The sequence below is a fragment of the Falco rusticolus genome, chromosome 7 (genome assembly GCF_015220075.1).
Source record: "Falco rusticolus isolate bFalRus1 chromosome 7, bFalRus1.pri, whole genome shotgun sequence".
NCBI classification, from domain to species: domain Eukaryota; kingdom Metazoa; phylum Chordata; class Aves; order Falconiformes; family Falconidae; genus Falco; species Falco rusticolus.
The window spans coordinates 30,430,559-30,451,600 of record NC_051193.1 but is presented as its reverse complement, the minus strand read 5'-3'; the positions used below and the strand labels follow the sequence as shown (position 1 = coordinate 30,451,600).

Sequence of the window (21,042 nt, the reverse complement as noted above, 5' to 3'; positions counted from 1 at the left end):
TAATTTCAGAGAGAAGATACTGCACTTCATTGTTTGGATGCCACAGATGTCTTGTTCAGCTTAAACATTCATGCAAGTAAGGCTGCAGACAGCTCATCATCAGACAGCCTCGAGACCGGTGGTTTGTAGGAAGGGACCCACTGCATTTACATAGTTTGAAGATATGTAGGAATTGAGTATTATGAAGGGACACCTCTTGTAAGGCTATTAATAGTGTCCCTGATACAACGATGAAATCTGTTCTTTCGTGGGTAATCAAAGTATGAATTGTATAACATAAGCTAGCCTCCAGCCGAGCAGTAGAGTGTACCCTGGAATCAAGGGCGAGAGGCATCTGAAGCCATCTGGTACAAGCAGCCTGACAAAAGCTGCAGAAGACAGTGCCTTGGGGTTGCCCGAGGATGTCCATGGAGCTGCAGCAAAAACTTGCATAAGTGGATTGTGCTTGCCAAAGACCCCAGCATCTGTGGAAGGAATGAATGAATGACCTGGCTGCAAGTGTTCAAAGATTTGCTCTTTTGGTTATGATGAGTTTAAAAACATCTTGTATTCAGGAGTGGTACCTCTCCTCTCCTTTGGGAAACATGAAGCGATTGCTTCTTTCAGGGGTTCACAGATGTCTGTCAGTCTTCACTGTGTGTTAACGCAGCATGATGCAGAGGTCACTGTTGCCTTTTTTATTTTCACTTAGACCTCAAGACCTGCTGCAGATACAGTTTTGGAACCAGATGTGAAACATCACAATGGAGAAAGCTGTGCAAAGAAATTTGAGGAAGACAGTGATTTGCCCATACCAGCTTTATTGGAGAGGTACTTTTTAAAGGATAAAATGATTATATATTAAGAGATGGTACTGTGCTAGACATTCATAAATTAATTGAATCTATTGAACATAGGGTGCACTTCTGCTATGCGGAGTTCTGTTCTTGTTCTACTACACTGTACTTAACATTGCTCTGTAATTGATAAGGAAGAACTATAGTAGCTAAATGCTTCAAAATTAATTAAAAAAAAAATTGGGATTTTGGGGCAAGAACACTTTGAGCTATGAAACTTTTTCTTCTGCTCTCTTCTTGGGCTGGAAAAATCTGTATCTGCCTTACTAATAACTTCAAGTATTGCAAAATAAAAAGAAGTGGCACATTTTTAAAGAACTGACATTTTTACTTTCATAAAACTGAATTTAGAGATTGCAGGCAGACATTCATACTTGAAAATCAGCCAGGTGAGGAATTTCTCAGCTCTCTTGTATGTTACTCATTTATGCCCATTCATTTGGGACTTAGGTAAAAATATGCATTTGCAATAGACTGTGCTTATTTTATGCAGTGATCTATTGGTCAGCTAGTCCCATACCCTGCCTTCTTCCATTGAATTAGAAGTAATATTCTCTGTGACAGTGATTGCATCTTTCTTTAGCTATAACACACAAAGAAGTAACCTGGAGGAACTTTTACAAATAAGCCGAGATAAAGTAGCATCTGGCTTTACAGATGAAGTAAAAGGCACTTCATGCCTTCAGAATAAGCTGCTTGAGCTACAGGTAAGTGTTCATCTTTTAAAAACTTACCTGGTGCCTAAATTGTTATTTTCTTATGTAGAGCCCTCACCTCTCTGTGTTAGGAAAAGTAGCATCCTTATGACCAGGTTTATTAGAAGTAGAAGGGAAATCAAGGGTTTAGCATTCAGCAGAACTACATTCATTCTTAGTGGTGGAGTTTGCAAATGTTGCTGAAAGAAGAAATGGGTGGCTCTCAGTTTGTGTTCTGCAGGCTGAAATAGTTCTAAAGGTAAAAATAACCAGAAAGCAGCTCTTTTTATCGGCAGGAGCGGTAAGTGATGAACCACGGTCAGGGTTGGAGGAGTCAACGGAGTTGAGCCATCAAATAGTAGGGGTGTATGTGCAGGACTTAAAACTTGATTAAGTTTGTGAGGTCCTTAAGAGGATAATAAAAGGCACATAATTGATGTTGGAGAATTTATTAATGTAATTTTCCAAGTCCTTGCTTGAAAGGAGTGTGAAGCTTATCTAGCATCTCAGAATGTTTGTGTTTTGTTCTTTTGAGCATAGCTGAGGTATTTTCTCTTTATTCTTGTAGTAAAAATGGCTGAAGCATATTTATTGACCCTTTTATAAAATACAGCTGAGACATATATCTGACAGGGAAATTTTGATCGTAAAAGGTTGTAGAGGTCTGCATGCAGCTAAAAATGGAGTCTTAAAGAAAAAGAAAGCATTAGATACTCTTACTTTCAGGTGATGTTTTCACTTCTTTTGTAGAGAGTCTTGTGACTGTAATTTTATGAGCTGTCTAGTCCATTGAGAAATACAGTATCATATTAATGCAATTAGCGCTGCCTATCTTGTAGGTGGTAGAGAGTGAAACTGTTAGTGGTTGGACACAATTCGAAAACATCTCATCTACCTTGGAAAATCTTGGAGTTGAAGTGCAGCAGGCTGCTATCTCTGAGACAAGAAGCAAATTAAAAGAAGAATGGGAAGAGCTTCAGGATATTATAAGTAACAGGTATAAAATAACACTTCATGATAATAGCTAAAGAATAGTTCATTTTAACTAACGTGTGTATTGTGAAGGAAATGGTATGCCATTACAGAAAATACCTGTACGTTTTTAACCTTTTTTTTTAATTGCATAAGATTAATTTTTTTCTTAGTTGTACTTGGTTCATATACATATTGCAGATAGTGTGAATCTCTCCAAGAAGCACAGAGCCAAATCTGTGTAACATCACTGTGCAGTATTCTCAAGTTTGCTGTTATTTCCTTCAACTTTTTGGTTAAATTCACTAGTATTCACACTACTTGTCTTTCTAATTGATGGGAAAACTCTTTTGACCTCAGGAGGAGGATGATTAGATCTGTTAGACAGTCAATTACATTATCTTTGTGGCTTTTTGTACTGTAAAATGTTGAGTGTCTTTTCTTGCTTGCTTTCCTCATTCATCGTTTGTTACCTTTCTTGTAGAACAAACTCTTTAAGGACGGCTTTGGAAATTGTTTTGCCAATAGAAAATGAATCCATTCTTCTATGTGAATTAGATCAGCGGCTGAAGAAGAAGGAAATCCAGCAGTTTAATCTGATGAATAGTGATCTTGCTTATAGGGAACTAAAGGTAAGGGAAAATGCAGAGACCACACCCCAGCCAGCGTGTTTCTTAATATGTCTAGGAGCTGGAGAACTTCATGGGATTTTCATTCAGAAGTTTGGGACTGCTCACAAGACTTCCCAAACCCTCCAAAATCTATAATGGCATTTTACTCCCTTTGCTTTAAATGTCATTGTTCCTGTAGAGCCAACCAGGGACCCTCAATGAGCTCTACTGTAAAAAGCATGGCCATGAACTTTTTTGTCTTAGGTTAGGACTTTCCTTTGATCCAGATTTACTGTGTTCCCACCTGGCTTTACATCACTCTGTGGACTCATATACGTAATCTGGTGTTAATTTGTGAGCTAAACTAAGCTGTCTGTGTCACATCTGCTGAGGTATCTGAGCACACCTCAGGATGGTTTTGGAAGCTCTGCACGTGTGCAATAACTTGTTCGCCTACTGTGAGGTTCTTATGCTTAGGCTCTGGTCTGTCTATTAGGCAGAGTGAATATTTTTTTGTTCTTGACACACACTCCGAGCTGAACACACTGACAGCTACACAGAGCTGAAAGATTGTGTTTGTCTGCCCTTGGCTCTTGAGCGAGGTAGGATTTAGGCCTCTCAAGCTCTAGGGCAGGGGGGATATGCACTGTCTGCCTGAGACGACTCTTTGCCTGGGAGGACCCTTAGTTTTATCCCAGCTCTCTGCATGTTTGGAGTTTCACAACACTGACACACTGCTGTTTGTCTGAAATCTGTAACCAGATAGCACACAGACTTCATCAAGAGATTTTTAAATGCGTGTAAGGCTTCTCAAAAAGTGTAGCCTAAAGAACTTAAAAGGTGGCAGAGTAACAAACATCTGTGTGCCTGCTTGTGCTGAGTGATCTCCCGCTGTAAGAGCCTGCTAGTTTCAGTCTCAGGACTATCACCATCATTCTCTCGTTTTTGTCTGATTGCTGGAAAGAGGCTTGAGCTTTCTATAGTGCTGACCAATTTCCCTGTGTGTGGAATACCTTTTTCTTTTTCCTTCTATTTTTTCTTTCCCTCCACCAAAGTCCAGAGTAGGATAAAAGAGTTGGGGTTTTTTTTTTCTGAACAGCCCTGTTTAGCATACTAAACAGATATTGCTAGCATGATTTGTTTTTCAGTCATAGGTTTAGCTTGAATGCAGGATACAAGTTTTCTTTCACTTGTTAACCCTGTTTGTCATTCTCTCAATTTCAGGAGCTACAGAGGTCCATATTAAATCAGATTGAAGTGTGCAAACAATTGGAACACCTAGAGAGTTCAGCAAGAGATGAATTTAATCCAATAGATCTGCAAGCTGCAAGTAAAATCATGATTTACTATCAAAACCAGCTTGAAGAAATGAGCCATAAAATGCAGATCCGTGAGACAGTCCTCAAAGATCTGGAAGATTTCATGGCCTCATTGAGGAAGTGTCAGTCTTCCATCAAATGCCTCACAGATCCCCCAGGTCACCCTGAAACACAGGGAAAAGCATTGAGAGAGGCTGCACAAGAAGTTTCTCACATGATAGAAAAGGCTAAATGTTTGGATGAACGCTTGAAAACAGTTGATATCTGTCTGGAAGATGGTGAATGTGGGAGAAAGACTTGCTGTGAAAACCTTGTTCTGACTTTATCTGAAGCCCTAAAGGCAACTTGTGATTCCTCAAGTGAACAGATGCTTTCAGAGGAAAAAGACTTATACGAGATCTTTTCCACAAAAAACGGTGAACTCCTTAAAAATATTCAGGATCTATGTGACAGAATTAACAAAATAGGCTTGAAGGATCCAACGATTCCAGCTGTTCAACAAAGGTGAATCCTTTTTTAAAACTCTTTCTATTCCATAATTCCAATGAACTTGGAGGGCCTGTGGCCCCTTCTCAGTAGAGCACTGAAACCTGAATGTGTCTTGAGGTATCTGCGGAGCATTGAAAGAAGCTGTGAACTTGCTTTGTTTGTTCTATCACAGCCTAAATAAGGAAGTCTTCTCCCTTTTATCTTTTCTTTTAAACTCCTTTGAGTTTGAAGCAGCATTGATGAAGAAAAAAATAGAAGGAGGTTGACTGTTATGATCTTAGTTTTCAGTTAGAAAACTGTCAAACAGAGAAACGGGTCTTCTTCCTGAGCACTGATGCCTGAGATCTGGAACTCTGCGGTGTGGAAGCCTTGTGTTAATTCACCACACCACGAGAAAGCCACTAACATGATTTGTATGTCACTGGTACTGTTTCAGAGGATCTCTCTGCAGCCTTGCAAAGGATGAATAACCAATTCGCTGCTGTTTATGCGGAGGGAAAAAGGGAGGAGGGGAGAGGGGCTTGTATGCTGTGCCATTTTTTCAGTTGTGAAATCCCACACTATGGCATACCTTCCTTTGTTAGACTGTATTTTAAGACAGGTAGAACGCACTTTTAATACAAAATGATTCAGAAGGTTCATACAGACCCTGTTGGCCTTTAGGATTTTGGATTACTTTCTCAAAGGGCTTAGGTCAGCATAACTCATTTGAAGGACTGTGTCAAATTACAACAAGCTGAAGATCAAATTAGACTTTCTATAATGTCATTAAATACAGTCAGTATATGCAGCTCGGGGTGAATTTCTAGGGAACTCAATAATTATATTGGGGAAAAAATCAAGGACTTTCTTTAATATAAGGCTGTATTTAATTTTTTCTAATAAAGGCTAAAATCATTAATGGAATTGGAAAAGGAATTGGATCGTGTTGCTGTTGAAATGAAACCTATGCAAGAAATTGCTAATAAGCTCCTACAGATCAAAGAGGAAAAAGCAGAGGAAGCAAATGAGCAGTGCAGAGTTACAGAGAGGTTATGGGAGGATACAAAACTCTTGCTTGCTGAATGGTAAGGAGAAAAGCTACATTTTAAAGTAGTATTGTACAAGTAAGAACTTTGCTGGTAAAATGAAACAGCAAAAAAAGCCTTAGACCATACTTTAAAGTAAATTAAATCCTGAAACAGTTGCAAACTTTACTGTTATGATGCTGTAAACTATTATAAAGCCAAGAATTGCACATAATGATTTGCAGCCAAAGCTCATGAATTTTATATATTTTTAAGACATCACAGCCCCATCATTTAGCAGATATGCAGTGATGTGTTGGACTTAATTGGTAACCAAAAGAAAAACGTGTCTGTGGCTGGGAATGATGTGTCTTCCGTATTTGCTGTAAATTTCATGCCAGCACATTAAAAAAGAAAAGTCAAACTGAAAAAATGGAAGAGGACAGCTGGGAAAACAGTCTGTTCTGCAGGCAAAGATTAAAGGAGCTTGGTTTGATAAGTCTGTGAGAGTGAGGCCTGGGAAAGGCTATGATTGATCACCCAAGGCATCTGTCCTCCTCTTACAGTTTTTCAAGATGCCTAGAGGCTTTGCATGGACTGGCACAGTTCTGGTTAATCCTTATGGCTTGCACGGGTGTCAGTGGGAGTAATCTGTTTTCATATGCCAGTGAAGGCTGGGCTGAGGTGGTATTTCCCACTGTCCACCACCCAAGCTGTTGTGATATCTACTGCACCTGTATTTCAGTTTACTGGTGACTGAGCTCACCTTTCAGGTGGGAGAGTCACATTCAGGTCACATCACAGTTAAATGTCAGTCAGAGGCATATGATAGTGAAGGGCATTTCTGATTCCAAAATCTGTCCAAATACCACACCAGGTATCCCACAATATTGCAGGGTTTATGACTGGTACGGTTTAGCCCCCCTTTTCTCCCTTCCAAACATAGTAGTCAAGTCCCTACATATTTGAATATAGGAGAAGGAAGCAGATAAGAGGCTGAGGCTGCTGGTTTGTGCTTAGGCCATAAATAATACATCTCTTTTTAACAGCCAGGAGCAGTGTGCAAGGGCTCTGGAGCTCCTGAAGCAATATCAAAGCTGCAAAACTAGTCTGACCAGCATTATCCAGAAACAGGAGATTATGCTTTCACAGCAAGCTTCTTACATGGGGAAGGAGAATCTGAATAGACTGATAACAAAGGTGAGTGAAAAGGATGAAAAGCCTTTCCTGGGAGCATTCAGTTGTAGGGTTTACCTTATATGCCTAGACTTCAGGGCAAATGTTAAGACCTGGCTTTGGCTTCCAAAATACTTTAGGGACCATACTCTGGTTTTGTTTTAAGTTGAAGTCCAGTTCTGCTTAGTGAATCAAGGTCTTGTTAAAGATGAGGGATTAAAAAAAAAACAAAAGCAAAACCCCATAGAAAAACTATAATCAAGTACAAAAATCAGATGAAATCCTGTTCTACTAAAAGCACATGTTGAAATCAGCCATATTCACCCATACCCTTTCGAACGTTTCTGTGTTTTCTACCAAGTTAAAAAAAAGCCTTATAGTGGGCCATTTGTAAATATATAAAAAGAGCAAATTCATTTGTTACTAAGAAGATACTTTAAAATGTTGTACCACTTAGAGCAAACGTAAAGTAACGCAGCTCCTTAGGGCTGCTTGTTTCTGTGCTGTTGCTCTAGCTTATAACCGAGAATTTAGATGTGTATCCTCTCCTTGCTCATGTCACTGGGTCCCAGGCAGAGCCACAGGGTTTGTCTGCACCATCCAACGCTGTGCAGAGATCCTCAGCTAGCCCCAGGCAAGCTGGATCAGGAAGAGAAACTGTAAGGCTGTCAGCTGGCATATCTGCTCAGAGACTGGGCCATGCCAGACCTGTCCTGCTTCCCAGGCTGGAGCTTGTGTACCTCGCTGTGTGTCATTGCCACTGTGCTCAGAGACAGCGTGGGGGCTGCCAGCATGGTGCTGCCTTGGGATGTGGACTTCTGCAGGCCAGAATGGTTTTGACTTGGGCTGATGATAACAGTATTTCCTTGAGCTGGTTTTTACATTTGCAGCATGAATCTCTGTCCTCACGCTGACTTTGCTGACTGAACTGTGTTGCTGTCAGAAGCCATAACAACGTAGTTTGGTATTTCTCCTCTTGCTTCTCTTGTGTTACAAACCTATGTAGATGACAGACCTTCTACATAAGAGCCTTGGCCTCCGTAACTGACATCTGCTCCCTGCTGTCTTTGACAGCAGTTAAACATTTGCAGTGTTTTTTTACATTAGCTGATGAGACTGAATGAGCGTAAATGAATGCCCTGCTGGACATCCCCTCATTTAGTTTAAAGTTTACTGCTTTTTCAGACAAAAATTTGGCAGCCAGCTACATTCTTCTTGGCTAAATGAATACAGCCACCAGACACAGTTGTCCATAGCTAATGGATTAGGGAACGGCAGCATGTCTGTCATGACCGTTTTACTGTGCAGGTTTCACGTTTCCTGGCTGGGTTTTGTAACTGGTTGTTTGGATGCCACGTTTAGGCTTTCTGATGAGGCATCACCCAAGTCATTCAGGAACATTTGCTCTCAGGCAGTGCCTGGGATGGTTAAATTTAAGAAGCAATGTGGTTTCTTCCCTTGGGCAATGGGGTGGTGTCAGCATGTAGCACCCACCCTGTAGCTGAGGCAGTCTTCTCTTGGTTTCACCAGTGAGACTTCTGGCACCTTGTATGGCTCAGGCTCCTGCTGCAGGAGGAGTTTGCCTGCATACCCCGGCCCCTGCTTGTACGGACAGCCCTCTCTGCTAACAACCCTTCCTCTTCACCCCGAGTCTTGGGATTCCCACTCTCAGAACTGTGATCTGCAAGAGTTGCAGCACGGTACAGGCCTGTCCGTGGGTGCTGATGACTTGTTCTTTATAATTATATAAAATAATAGCAGAGAAGGTCCACTGCCTTGTTCTGGTTTGTGAGCGCTGCTCTGCCATCCCCATTTCTCAGTGGCTGTCAGAATCCGTATGGGAAGATGTAACGCTTGTCTCTGGGAGATAAGGAGAGCTTTTGGTACCAGATTGCCTAACACCAGAGGTCAGTGTTTCTTTTCCAGCCAGCTTCCATGTTGTTTGTAAACACTGCCATCATCATTCAGCACAAAGAGGTAGTCTAGTTTTTAACTAGGAAGTAGGAAAAAGGGACATTTCCATTTCTGGCAATGGCATATTTGACAATGATTACGTTTAAGTAGGCTTTAAGCTTGTTTTTTTTTTTTAAAAAAAAGTAGTTTAAAACCTGGGGGTTAGAATGCCAGGTTATATTTTTTAGAGTTGTAGTAGTATCTCAGACAATTATTAGGTATACATTGTTGATTTCTGTAACTGAGGTTCTGTGTATGGATGTACAGTCCTCTTGGATCTTGCGATTGTGACTTTTAAAGCAAACGGTGGTTTTGGCTGCCTTTAGGGAGAAATATATTATCTGCAGTTCCCACTCAGCTGTTTTGCAGATGATACCAGAATAATAAGGATTTCTAACAGGGAAATGTTCCTATCAGCATGACAGGGATATAACAACAACGGATACATTCCTAGTCTCATCATATTATATAAAATACATGATTTTGAGTAATGCTGTTGTTTCTCTAAACTAAAAAGAACAGCACATCAGTGAAAAATGTTTTACTGAATGAACAGTCATAAGCAAACATGCTGGTAAATATCCATTTGGTCTTTTTCACAGATTGAAGAGGCAAAAGAAGAATTTAATGAACACTCAGAAGATGTAGACAAAATAAATCAGATCTGCAAAAACCTTCAATTGCAGCTCAATAAAATGAGAAGCTTTGAGGAGCCTCCATTTGAGAATGAGGCTAACATTATTGTGGACAGATGGCTGGATGTATGTAAAAAGTAAATTATCAGGGTGGTCTTATCTGTTATGCATTATAGTAATTGAGTCTGACGCGTGTGTAATATTTGGAATAAATGAAGTGCAATATGGCAAAGATTCTTAAGAGATAAATCCAAGTGTTTACCAGAGGAAAGCTTGCAGAGTGTCTATTGGTGTAATGTTTCTGATCTCTCAGGTAGTTTACATCATGAGTCCTCCTGGACAGTAGATAATTCTAGGAAATGCAGAAAGGCAATATCTGTGTTTTCTGCATGAACCTGTAAGCTTCCTTAACAACCTCTGTGGATTTAGGCTTTGGGAGACAGTCTGGAGAATCACAATGCTGGTGCTTTTGGTGAGAAATGTTTGCCACTGTTGATCTAAGCAGTGCATCAATACTGAGATTAGATGGTATTTACTGAGAGTAGATAAACATTAATGAGCAAGGCTTCTTCCTAAACCTGCCTTAAAACTGGCAAGCTGCCATTGTGATTGGTATGATGGTGACATGTGTGGCAGGGATTTAAATATGTTCTCCATGACCAGTTCACTGAGAAGACACATGAGATTTTTTTTTCCCCCTTGCTGCCCTTGTTTTTGTGCTTGGTTTTATCTTGCTCTGATTTTATTATGCTGCTTTTGATTTTAGAATATAACTCAACATTTTTGAAATCTCTGTGTGTTTTCTATGTATAAATGTCATGGTAGATCAATGAAAAGACTGAAAACTACTGTGATAATTTGGGAAGAGTTCAGGCTTTGTGGGACAAACTCCTTGGTTTATCTGGCGCAATCGATGCTTGGGCAAATGCAGAACTGAAGAATGCAGAAACCCATTGTCTGACTGAAGAGGACCTTACACAGCTGAAGGTAATTTGAATAGAAATTTTTTACTCTTATTCTTCAGGATATAAACATGCACATTGCATAGAAATGCCAGCACTGCAAAAGCAGAGGAAGCTGTAACATTTGCAATTATATCTGCATGGATGGATTCACTGAAGATACTGCATAATGTATTGGGGATACAGGTCTTGGAAACTCATGACTTGGTGGCATATCTGTATACTAAATTGTTTAAAATTAATGCAACACTGTAAATGCTGCTTTAGCCTACAAAAGCCCCCTCATTCCTTTGTGCTGTACAAACATACAGCAAAGAGAAGGCCTGGGAAGCTTGAAGCCTAGAGCACGGTGGTGCACATATTTCCTTGTGCCTAGAGAAGAAAGGGAAGAGAGTGTGCGTAGGCTAATGATTAGTTCTCTAGTTTGAAAATGCCTATCAGTGAAGATACTGGAGCCTCAGAAATGGCTGGGCAGTGTTCAAGGAGAGGTTGCAGAGGTGGCTTATTTGTTGCTGTGACCCTTGTCCCAGTGTGCTCTCTGGTATAACTTAAAGCACCCTTAGTAGTGACTGGCTGCTGAGGGTCTCCAGGGGCTGCACACAGGTAGCCATCAGCAGAGCCTGGGCTGCCCGTGCCCCTGTTGCACACGCTGTAGCATCAACTCTTGGTATCAGGGTGCAGCTGGGTGTGAAAAAACATGCGCTAGTTCTATGCCATTGAAAAGCCTCACGTACAGAGGTAAATATTTTAATTTCTGGCTTAAGGGCCATAATCGACCAGCTGCCCTGCTTCGTTGTGGTAATAGCTCAACAAAAATAATTTCCTGCTTGAGTGGGGTTGAGACATACATATATCCCATATCCACTTGTTTGAAAATATGTAGGCAGTTTTTTCTCGGTGTTTACATGCTAAAAATGCCATGATTTTTATTATGCTTATTTGCAGCATTACGCCTACTGTTAGCACAGCTCATTTGTTTTGATTTGAAGAGCAGTAAAAAGCCAAGGTTTTATTTGAATATAGATCTTCTCAGTGAAACAGTAGTATACACACTATGCAGAGGTGGATATTTTGTCACTTTATTATTGCCTTTGTTATTGTATTGTTAGAATTTACCTGGGGTAGTTCAGGTCACTGAGGGCTCCAGTAAAAATGCACCAGCTGGCAACTGCATCTTAAAGAGTCATTTGTTACTGGAAACTGCTCAGTCCTGGCGTGATGAGACCAAGCCCCTGATGTGCCCTACGGGTGGTTAGGAAGGGCCGTGCTGGAGGTGGCTGTGCTAAAGTTACTCCACTGCTCCTATTTGAGAGGATAATCCTGGAAGGAGAGGGGAGGAGAGGGCAAGGGAAAGAGAAACCGTGTTTCCCATGAGCTACTATAAAACCAGAATAGGAGAGAAAACTGAACTCAGTGCATTGGTATTTTTGTAGAATGATTTAAAGTGCAGAAGGCCTCAGGTTCATTTCTCAATTTGTTATTATTTCTTTTGTTGTTGATCCTGAAACATCTCTGTAAATGTTAACCATGTTACAAAACCCCCAACTGTTGCAACGTGTATCATGGCCCATATGGTTGAAACCCAGCGTCCTTTGTGACCACCCAGCAAAGCGCTGGTGCATGTGCTGCCAAGAAGCCTGTCACAAAAGAACAGAGTAATGGTTATTTGACTGCGTATTTAAAGATGGCTTCAGTATAAATAACGTGAGAGAAGTTCTGCTTTCCCCTATAGCCAGTACACAAATGGGAACTCTTTTAAGGGCTGCAGCACGTGAATGGGTTTTGATGGTTGCTTGTACAGAGACTGCAGAGGAATACTTTGTGCTGAGGGAGTTTGGAATATCGATCTGGGAATGTGAGACAATATGATTGTTTTAGATATATCCTATTTCATAAGTTGAAGCTGGTATTTTACTTTCACATTACTGGCTTGTTCCAAAATCCATTCAAATGAGTAGAAGTCTTTTCGTATACAAAGAATTTACATTAAAAAAGTGCTTACAGCATGTGCTGTATTTTATCACATCCCTACTGAAGTGTATCATCAGGATGCCAATTCTTGACTTTAAGTCTCTAACATCTGAGAATAGCCTTTTTTAATAGAAGCAGCAAGAAATAAATACAAAATTAAGATTATTTTCCTTCAAATTTACTTGGGACAATATGGAAGTAAAATAATTAAGATTGTTAAATTTATGCTGGATTTGCATTAACAACTGCTTTGCCTGAGCAACAGCGTGTTTCTGGCTCTAATAAAAAAAAAAAATCTAACTCGCTGATTTGAAAATCAGGCAATGGACCAGTTGTGGGAGCGTTATATGCTAAAATGCAGAATCAGAATATTAGTAATATAATTTGGTAATAGAAACAACCTAGGGGGAAACACAGTTAACGATGTGGGTTTTTCCACCTTTAGGCATGCTTACGAGTCCAGGAGCAGAAGCTTCAGAAATTTGACAACACGGTGGCTGAGATAGAAGAACTTCTGAATAGTAATGAACCTCCACTGGAACTACAGGTGTGAAGAAGCTTTTACAGCTAATATGCCAGCACTCATTCCTACAGCCCTGCTTCTGGTATCACCTTTGGCACAATCATTGATTGGTTTGACTTAATCTACCCAAAGAAAATTGGAGTTGTTTTGTTGGCTATTAGCAGTGACATTTCATTTGTTGTCTTTCTCAAGCTGTCAGACCAAAACCCGTCATTTAAAACACATAGTCCTCTCTCAGTCCTGTGGCTTTTAGGGGCTTAGACCTGACACAGCTGGTTTGCAGGCCTGTATCAGTGATATCTGGCTTTTAGCTGTTGGCCGAGAAGGTGGCGTGGTGGACCTTATCATCCCTTTGGGGATCCCAGCAACTCAGCATGCTGACTGTCTATTTTAAACCACCCTTTTACCTGGACATGGCTTAATGTAGCTTGGTAGTATGTAGCTATTTGCATAAAGTGGTGTTTACTGTGGTATTTTTCTTTGGGACATCAGAAGGAATATCATCTTCTTGTGTTACCTTCATACAGCAAAGAATAAAATCCTCCCCATTTGAGACCACGTTAGCCTACCCTGATCCTATAGCAGTTCCCTAAGCGTCCGCTCCCAGTGTCAGATGCCCCTTGAGCTTGACCCAGTTTAGCTATTTGTGTTTATCCTCAGCAGGCAGTGAACTTGGAAGAGTTTCACTGGGTAAAGTGATCTAAGGAGATTAGGAAAGGACTCTGCAACCTTGTACTGTGCACGCTGTGCTCCTTGGGAGCAGCAGGTGCCCTGAGCCCCCTGGGTGGTCTTTCAGCAGGTGGCTGTGATCTAGTTGAGTTGCTGTCTTAGGCAAACCTGCGGGAGCCTTACGGGTAAGGTTAAGGGCCTGTTCCTCCTTAGTGACTAGTCTGGAGCCAGAGGTCCCCACCTCTCTGCTGTCCTTGCCTGTTTTTTTGGATCAGTGTGAGGAGTTTGCCCCGGTGGGGTCACTGCAGGGGAGTGTGTTACAGAAAGACCTGGTACTTTCTTCTTCATGGTAGCCAAACCACATATGAGGCCTTTATCCAGCTGAGAGTAGATCCTGGAGTAGGCTGACAAATCAAACTGTTAGTAAGGCAGCACTAGTAAATGCATTGCTTATAAAGATGATCTGAGATCATTACTCTCAGAAAAGGAGAGCTATATACTATTCTTTTTCAATTTGTGGAGTGGGAAGGGAAGACAAGACACTGGAACCAACTGTGACTGAAATGTCTGGACTTTGGATCATTTCATTGCTTTTTATGTCTGTTGTGGAGTTCTGTAATATTATAAGAAATCAATGCAGCATAATTTCTTACATACGCTTATTTCCAATTTTTAGGTCATCAGATCATCTGTTGTGCAAAAAATGGAGCTAATAAAAGAGCTCTTGTCAATGAAGCAGGGGACCAGTGAACTCAGCATGAATACAGCAGAACTAAAAGGAGACCTTGATCTGGCCAAGACACAAATTGGAATGACTGAATCACTTTTAAAAGCTCTGTCTCCTTCTGACACCTTAGAGATCTTTACTAAATTAGAGGTAATGTGCCACAAATGGAGCATCTTTTATAATTTCATTCATTATTTCTCTCCTGGGCAAGTCTTCGTAAGTGTTTCTCCTGTATATGTTGTAAACTGCTAGAATAACTCAAGTGATGAGCCTGGCTTGAATATTTCTTTAAGCTGCCAGAAACATGAAACAAAAAGACTGTTTTCACTGGATGTTATCAGATGTAGTTCATTAACCCTTGCAGCTGTTGGAAATGGTTAAGTGATAGGCACGACAACAGAATACCACCCAACACATGTTGAAGCAGCAGCGGGGGTACTGAGTTGTATCTTTTCCAGGACTGGATAATATCCAGAGGTTATCTTTGTGCCACCTGAACCTTCCTGCAAGGGAAACTCCCAGTAGGCAAATTTCAGCCAACTTTCCATCCTCTTTCCACCAGGGAGAGAGGTGAAGAAAGAGATGCTTCCTGCTTGGAGGTTCAAGGCTGGCAAGATTTAAACCTGTTGAACGTTGAGTGGATTATGCACGTTCTGGGTGTCAGACCACTAGTGTTTGGGGCAGTGAAATCACAGGCATTGGAAGAAAGATATAGCTTTTAATGAATTCTCACAGCTTCTTTTAAGTTACCTTTCAACCTGACATACAGACTAAAGTGTTTAGGGGTGGAATAGTGCCTATGGCAGCTAAGGCATTACAACTTGTAGTATTATCCGCTCTGAAACACACTGTGTTACTGTGCACTTCATGTATCTATTTTGTGTGATACCAAAATGTGCATGAGTGAATGTGTGTGTGGTTATGTATTCATACAAATGCATACACACTGCTCAAGGATAGTTTATTGCTTACATCTACCTATTGATTGCTTTGTTAATGTCAATATAGTTTAAGAAATTTTTCTGACACATAGACAAGACTAAACTCTTTTGCAAAACCCTAGTTTCTACTAAGCAGCTCTATGCAGTGTACTTATGATTGCTCTTCAAAATTTTCTTTTTAACGGTTGTCCTTTTTTTTTTTTTTAACTTTAGGAGATACACCAGAAAATTCTGCAACAAGAACACCTTGTCACATTACTCCAAGAAGAGACGGATTGTCCTGATGTGGATGAATTAAATAAGCAGCTTAAATGTGTTATTGATTTATTTAATAAGAAGAAACGTGTGTTTCAAGATCACTTTATAGGAGTTTTGAACCGTAAGCAAGCACATTTCACATTTATGTAGCTTTATAGGCTTTTATTGACCATGCCAATCACTTAAAGGGTATGCAATGAATTTATTTTTGCTTAGATGTCTGAAACTGTTTCAATATCTCAAACTACTTCAGGATTCTGTACAAGATAAAAATTTGGTTAAAAATGGCTTTTGATTCCAACAAACCACTCAGTCTGAATGAAAGTATTTTGTTTCTTGTTTTTACATTTTAAAAAAATAGATAAAAGTAGTATAAAGCATAACTGAGGAACAAATGGCAGAGCATTTCATTAAAAACTACAGAAATCAAACATTTTCATTTTTCCAGTTATTTTTTATTTAATCTTGGTTGTGAGAAGGAATAACATAATTAATTACTTTCTATTTTATGCAGACATGGGATTTTGCAGGTGTACAATTAGGCCTAAAGGTAGTCTCATCTTCAGATAGTTTTTGAGTAATACTTATTTGTGTGGAAATGAGAAAAGTTGCCAAAAGGCTAATACTAAGTCTTTTTTATTGAAACTGCTATGTGTAGCAGGCTGTCCCTCCCAAGTGAATAGGTATGTTTATTGTCAATTAATGCTGGGTAAAAACATGTGTGGCCTTCAGCATTTTGTCACATGGTCTGTAGTGAAAAGCAACCTTTGACAGTAGCACTGATAAATGTAATTAAAAATTGTCTGAAATCTGTGTGTTAAATGGGATTTTCTTTTGCAGAATACAATTAATGAAGAAAATTGGAATGTATCTTTTTTTCAGGTCAATGCAAGAATTTTAATGACTGGTTCAGCAGCACTCAGCTGTCTTTGAAGGACTGCTTTGACCTGTCAGAAACAAAACCAATAATGGAAGAAAGACTGCAGAGGCTAACGGTAAAACATTAAAATGTTCTAATTTCTAAAGCTGGTTGTTCTTTAAGTTTTAATTTTTTACACGGAAGACTACTCTTGGGAGTGAATTCACTGACAGTGGTTTTGTAGCTTGAGGCTGCGAGAACATTTCATGTGACTTACAGAATTAGGACAGTAAGTGGAATGAAAATAAAACTTTGTTAAAATGGAATATCAGTTTCAAGTTCAGACATAGTTGGGCAAACAAGAGACAGGACAGTAGTTAGTGAAAGTCAGTGGACCTTGACCAAGTATTTAAGTGTGCAAAGATGCAGAAAGTCAAGTATGTAGAGAATAAAATGAAATTCTGACCCCTCTTGGACTCCAGTGTGAACAATTTGCATTCACTTTGCTTTGCTTAGCCAGATTTTCCCTCTGTCAGACAGAATCAACGGGAAAGAGATGGAAAAGCCCCAACATCTGGAAGAGGCAATCACAGTTAAGCAGCCAAAGACAGTGACGTCAGTGTTAGATTTGAATGCTGCTTGCCTATTTCTTCTGTGTGTATTTGTGCTGTAGATCCAAGTCATCTACTTGACTTTCTCCTGATTTTACACACAGCAAATTTTCCATTCACGAGTGGAATAGTAAGCAAACTGTGAATTAACATATATTCCTTTTCAGGAACTGAAATTGCTGTAGAAAACATTTGTGGAGGTAATGGGAGTTGAAAAACTCTTGTAACATAAATACCTATTCTACCACAGCAAATTTGACAAATGCATCTTGTGTTTGTGCTCTTACTCAGCGCTTCTTAACATCTGAAGGCAAAGACAGAGATATCCAAGAAGTTAAAACTTTATTGGATAAAGTGAAGCATTACTTGTCCAAAGCAAGCATTATCCACCTTAACAGCTGTGTGAGAGATCAAGAAGCAGAACTACAAAGACTGGTCTCCAAATGTCAGAAACGGGAAAAGGAGCTTGGTGCTTCTCTCCAGCAGCTCAGTAGGTAGGGAACTAATGTAGTTTCTGACATTTTAATCACAAGTGATGTAAAATGATTCATTATTAAACAGCCATACTGAATAGCAGACAACCCTGCTTTTTATTTAAAGATCATATTTTAATAAAGGGTAGTGAGTGTTTTGTTGTTTGCTTTATGTGTTTGTTCGCTTTGTAGCAGACTCAATGTTATATGGCAGTATGTGCTTCTGGACAGTTTCAGTGAGATGATCTGAAATACTGAAGATTAAGCTTGTGCTTAAAACTCTGCTTGTTCGGGTGCATTATATTTATGTTACCTTTTCAGCAAAACACTGCTGTCAGCGGGTTCGAGTCATGTAATGCCTCTCATTTTGACCTCTATTATTATTATTGTTATACTCTCTTTAGCCTTGAAGAAAGCAGCACGGTCTTAGAAGAATGGCTCATTGCTCAGGAAGAAAAACTCAAAGAGATCCAAAAAGATGAGACAAAACTTGAAAACTTCTATAAAACACTGTTAGCACAGAGGTATTGTTTTCTTTGGTCTCTATCTGAGAACTGTCTTCTAAAGAAGATTGCTCCATGTTGTTACAACAAATAGATGTTCATTAACATTTTTTGTGTTTTCCAGAAAACCATTTGACTCCATGGCTCAGCTAGTAAATTCCTTGAGGGAGACTGGGCTGACAGAACATGAAACTGTTTCAGAAGCTGCTCATCTTCTTAGTAGATATCAGACACTGATAACACATGTAAGTGAAATGACAGGCAATACTGAGAGACTTCCAGTGGAAGGACAAAATTTTGAAGAACTTGTCCAGGATGTTTCTTGCTGGATCAAAAAGCTGGAGGAGGCTGTCAATAACCTGAGTTCACAGGGAAGTGAGTTGCCATCAGACAAAAGGATTAATCAGATAAAGGTATTGTTTTAAATCTATTCCTTTTCCACTTCACAGCTTGTGCTAGTATCAGGGGAATGCTTGATGAGTCAGTCCCTTGTAAGATACTGTCACTGCTGACTGCAGGTGGTTTTGTGGCTTATTTGGGGAGGGGAGATGTTTGGGGTTTTTTGTTCTTGTTTGGTTTTGCATAGTTTATTATGTAAGATGAGATTCTCTGCTGCATGTCTGGGTGGAGCAGCACTGAACTCAGATGGTGCTGGTGGCCGTGCATCTCCCCATCATAGCTTACTCCAGAGGTGAAGAGGGAGGTCAGTAACACAGCTGGGGCGTCTGGAGAGCCTCTGCAAAGTGTGTGGCTTCTTGGGTGTCCAGCTGGGCTGTGCCACTGCCTGGGCGAGTCTCTCAGGCCCCAATGTCAGGTTTTTTTTTGGTGTCCTCTATTCTCTGACTACATAGGATGGGGATGCTGAGATTACATGCCTTGTTCTGTGGAAGGGGTAGTATTGTAACAAATATCTCTCCCTAAGATTTGGAGAGGTTTTCTTTATTGGTCAGCACAATATTGGTTCTGTTAGGTAGAGAATAATTTAAAAATCAGCTTCATTATCCCAGACTTGCTAAACCTAGATGATCTATCCATTTATATATCAGTTATGTGGTAAGTTGGAAGGAGAATTATTTTGTCTTGAACAGCAATGTACAAAATATGAAAAAAATCTTTGGTAATATGTTTTATTTTGTAACCAAACCCAGTTGTATATGTACTGCTTCTGCTTCTCACCTAATACAGGAAATCACAGCTCTCAGAGATGCGGGAGAGGCCAAAATACAGAACATGGTAGCTCTAGGAGAAACTTTAATGAAAAATGAGAAAAGTAGGAAGCCAGTGGTTCAGCAGACTATTTCTGAGCTCCAGAACAAGTGGGAAAGCATCTGTCAGCAAACCACTGAATATAGAAGGTAATGTGGAATTTGCCAAGAAGCAGTACAGTTGACTTACTGCTATATTGACTTTCTTCTCTTCTTCCTGCATCAGTTGGATTGAATTTGTGTTCTTGGTGGGCAGAACGAGACACCTACAAAAATACTTGTATTTCTGCAGTATTGTGGAAGGGCAGGTCACAGTTTGGATTGAGCAGTCCAGTCGTAGGTTGTAAGCAGGAGGCGTGAGGGGGTGGCAAGACAGCTGAGGGGATCTGCCTAGCTCGCCTCAGGTTCCTGTTTGATACTGAAGTAGCTCAGCCACTCTTGAAAGAAAAAAAACCAGTGCAGCCAGTGCTCCTTGTTTTGTTGGACTGTGCAGTGAGGGTGCGCTGGTTTAACCACTGTGGTAGCCCTTCCCTGCAATGTGATCTGGTCTCTGCCCCAGCCCCAGGCGTGGTTCCCCAGCAGAGGTAAGATCTGCCTTTGCAGAGATTCGTCCTGCTTCAGAAGAGAGTTTGGGGTAAATCCAGGAGGCTGGGATTTTAAAGTAGAGTTTTTAAAGGCTGGTTTATTCTGGCTCTGAGAGAGGCTTTCTTGGCTGTGGCAGCTGGTATGGTTAAGTCAGCAAAGGCACTTTAGTGTTGCTGGCAGTGTGGCAACTCTGTCTGAGAGCCGTCTTGATCCTTTAAAACATGTCAGATGATTCCAGATGTGTTGTATAAACAGAAACTGAAGTACTGGTCTTGCACATGCAGATGCTTTCAAGGTATTTGTCTGCCGTAATGTCCTTGAACTGACTTTCAGTAAAATCATTGGGAACTTTGCCGTTGAGAGCAATGGAAGCAAGAGTAGGCCCACTGTATGCTTTTTTAAAAAATATCCAGGGAAAGAATTATTAAAAATAAGTATTTCTGAGAGTATTCAGTTGCCTTCTGTTACTACTGAGCACTCTGTACAAGCAATGCAAGTGGCATTCAGAAAGGTAGAGCATTGGCTATGCTGGATCCAACACAGCAGAATTCAGAGCACGTTTTTCACAGCTTTTGAAGACAGCACATCTGAAGAGATGCTCAGGACCTTGCAGGATCAGGCCTGTGAATAACAGAAGTGACACAGTAACAGCAGCAGTGTGAAGCTGAAGCAAGAGTACTTAACATATGTGAGGCTATGCTTTGTCATTTGCCAAAAAACATGAATCTTGAGGGGCCAAACCCAAAACACTTAAGCTTTGCTTTTGTCCTCATTTATCCTGCTGTACTTTACAGAATTACAGCCAGACTTTATTTATTTGGATTTGTTTGTGTGGGATCATATTTTCAACTCTTGGCATTTAAGTTCCATCTGGAAAATATTTGAGCTTCATCACCAAATGTGAACATACAAATGTCACTTTTGTCTTGCTGATAATAGTTGCATATTTGCAGTGGACAAATGCAACATGTTCACCTGCAGCGGATCAACTTGCGTGCTTACAAAGCACACAAATCGAAATCCAGTGTCAGTATCAGGAAAGTAGGCACTGGACTGTGCTGA

The 21,042-nt window shown here is 40.3% G+C and overlaps 1 protein-coding gene across 4 annotated transcripts in view; it reads left to right on the top strand.

Annotated features, from left to right (window-relative positions):
* Nucleotides 1–21,042, top strand: part of SYNE2 (spectrin repeat containing nuclear envelope protein 2) — a 185,718-nt gene that overhangs the window by 43,665 nt on the left and 121,011 nt on the right. For all 4 annotated transcript variants that reach the window (XM_037393367.1, XM_037393368.1, XM_037393369.1 and 1 more), the window contains exons 25-41: nt 692–810; nt 1,420–1,543; nt 2,371–2,528; nt 2,988–3,135; nt 4,339–4,937; nt 5,810–5,989; nt 6,979–7,129; nt 9,661–9,819; nt 10,519–10,680; nt 13,072–13,173; nt 14,495–14,695; nt 15,700–15,865; nt 16,627–16,739; nt 17,506–17,708; nt 18,092–18,211; nt 18,315–18,603; nt 19,376–19,545. In XM_037393367.1, coding sequence (XP_037249264.1) covers nt 692–810; nt 1,420–1,543; nt 2,371–2,528; nt 2,988–3,135; nt 4,339–4,937; nt 5,810–5,989; nt 6,979–7,129; nt 9,661–9,819; nt 10,519–10,680; nt 13,072–13,173; nt 14,495–14,695; nt 15,700–15,865; nt 16,627–16,739; nt 17,506–17,708; nt 18,092–18,211; nt 18,315–18,603; nt 19,376–19,545 — 3,164 coding nt within the window. The remainder of the gene's footprint in view (nt 1–691; nt 811–1,419; nt 1,544–2,370; nt 2,529–2,987; nt 3,136–4,338; nt 4,938–5,809; nt 5,990–6,978; nt 7,130–9,660; nt 9,820–10,518; nt 10,681–13,071; nt 13,174–14,494; nt 14,696–15,699; nt 15,866–16,626; nt 16,740–17,505; nt 17,709–18,091; nt 18,212–18,314; nt 18,604–19,375; nt 19,546–21,042) is intronic.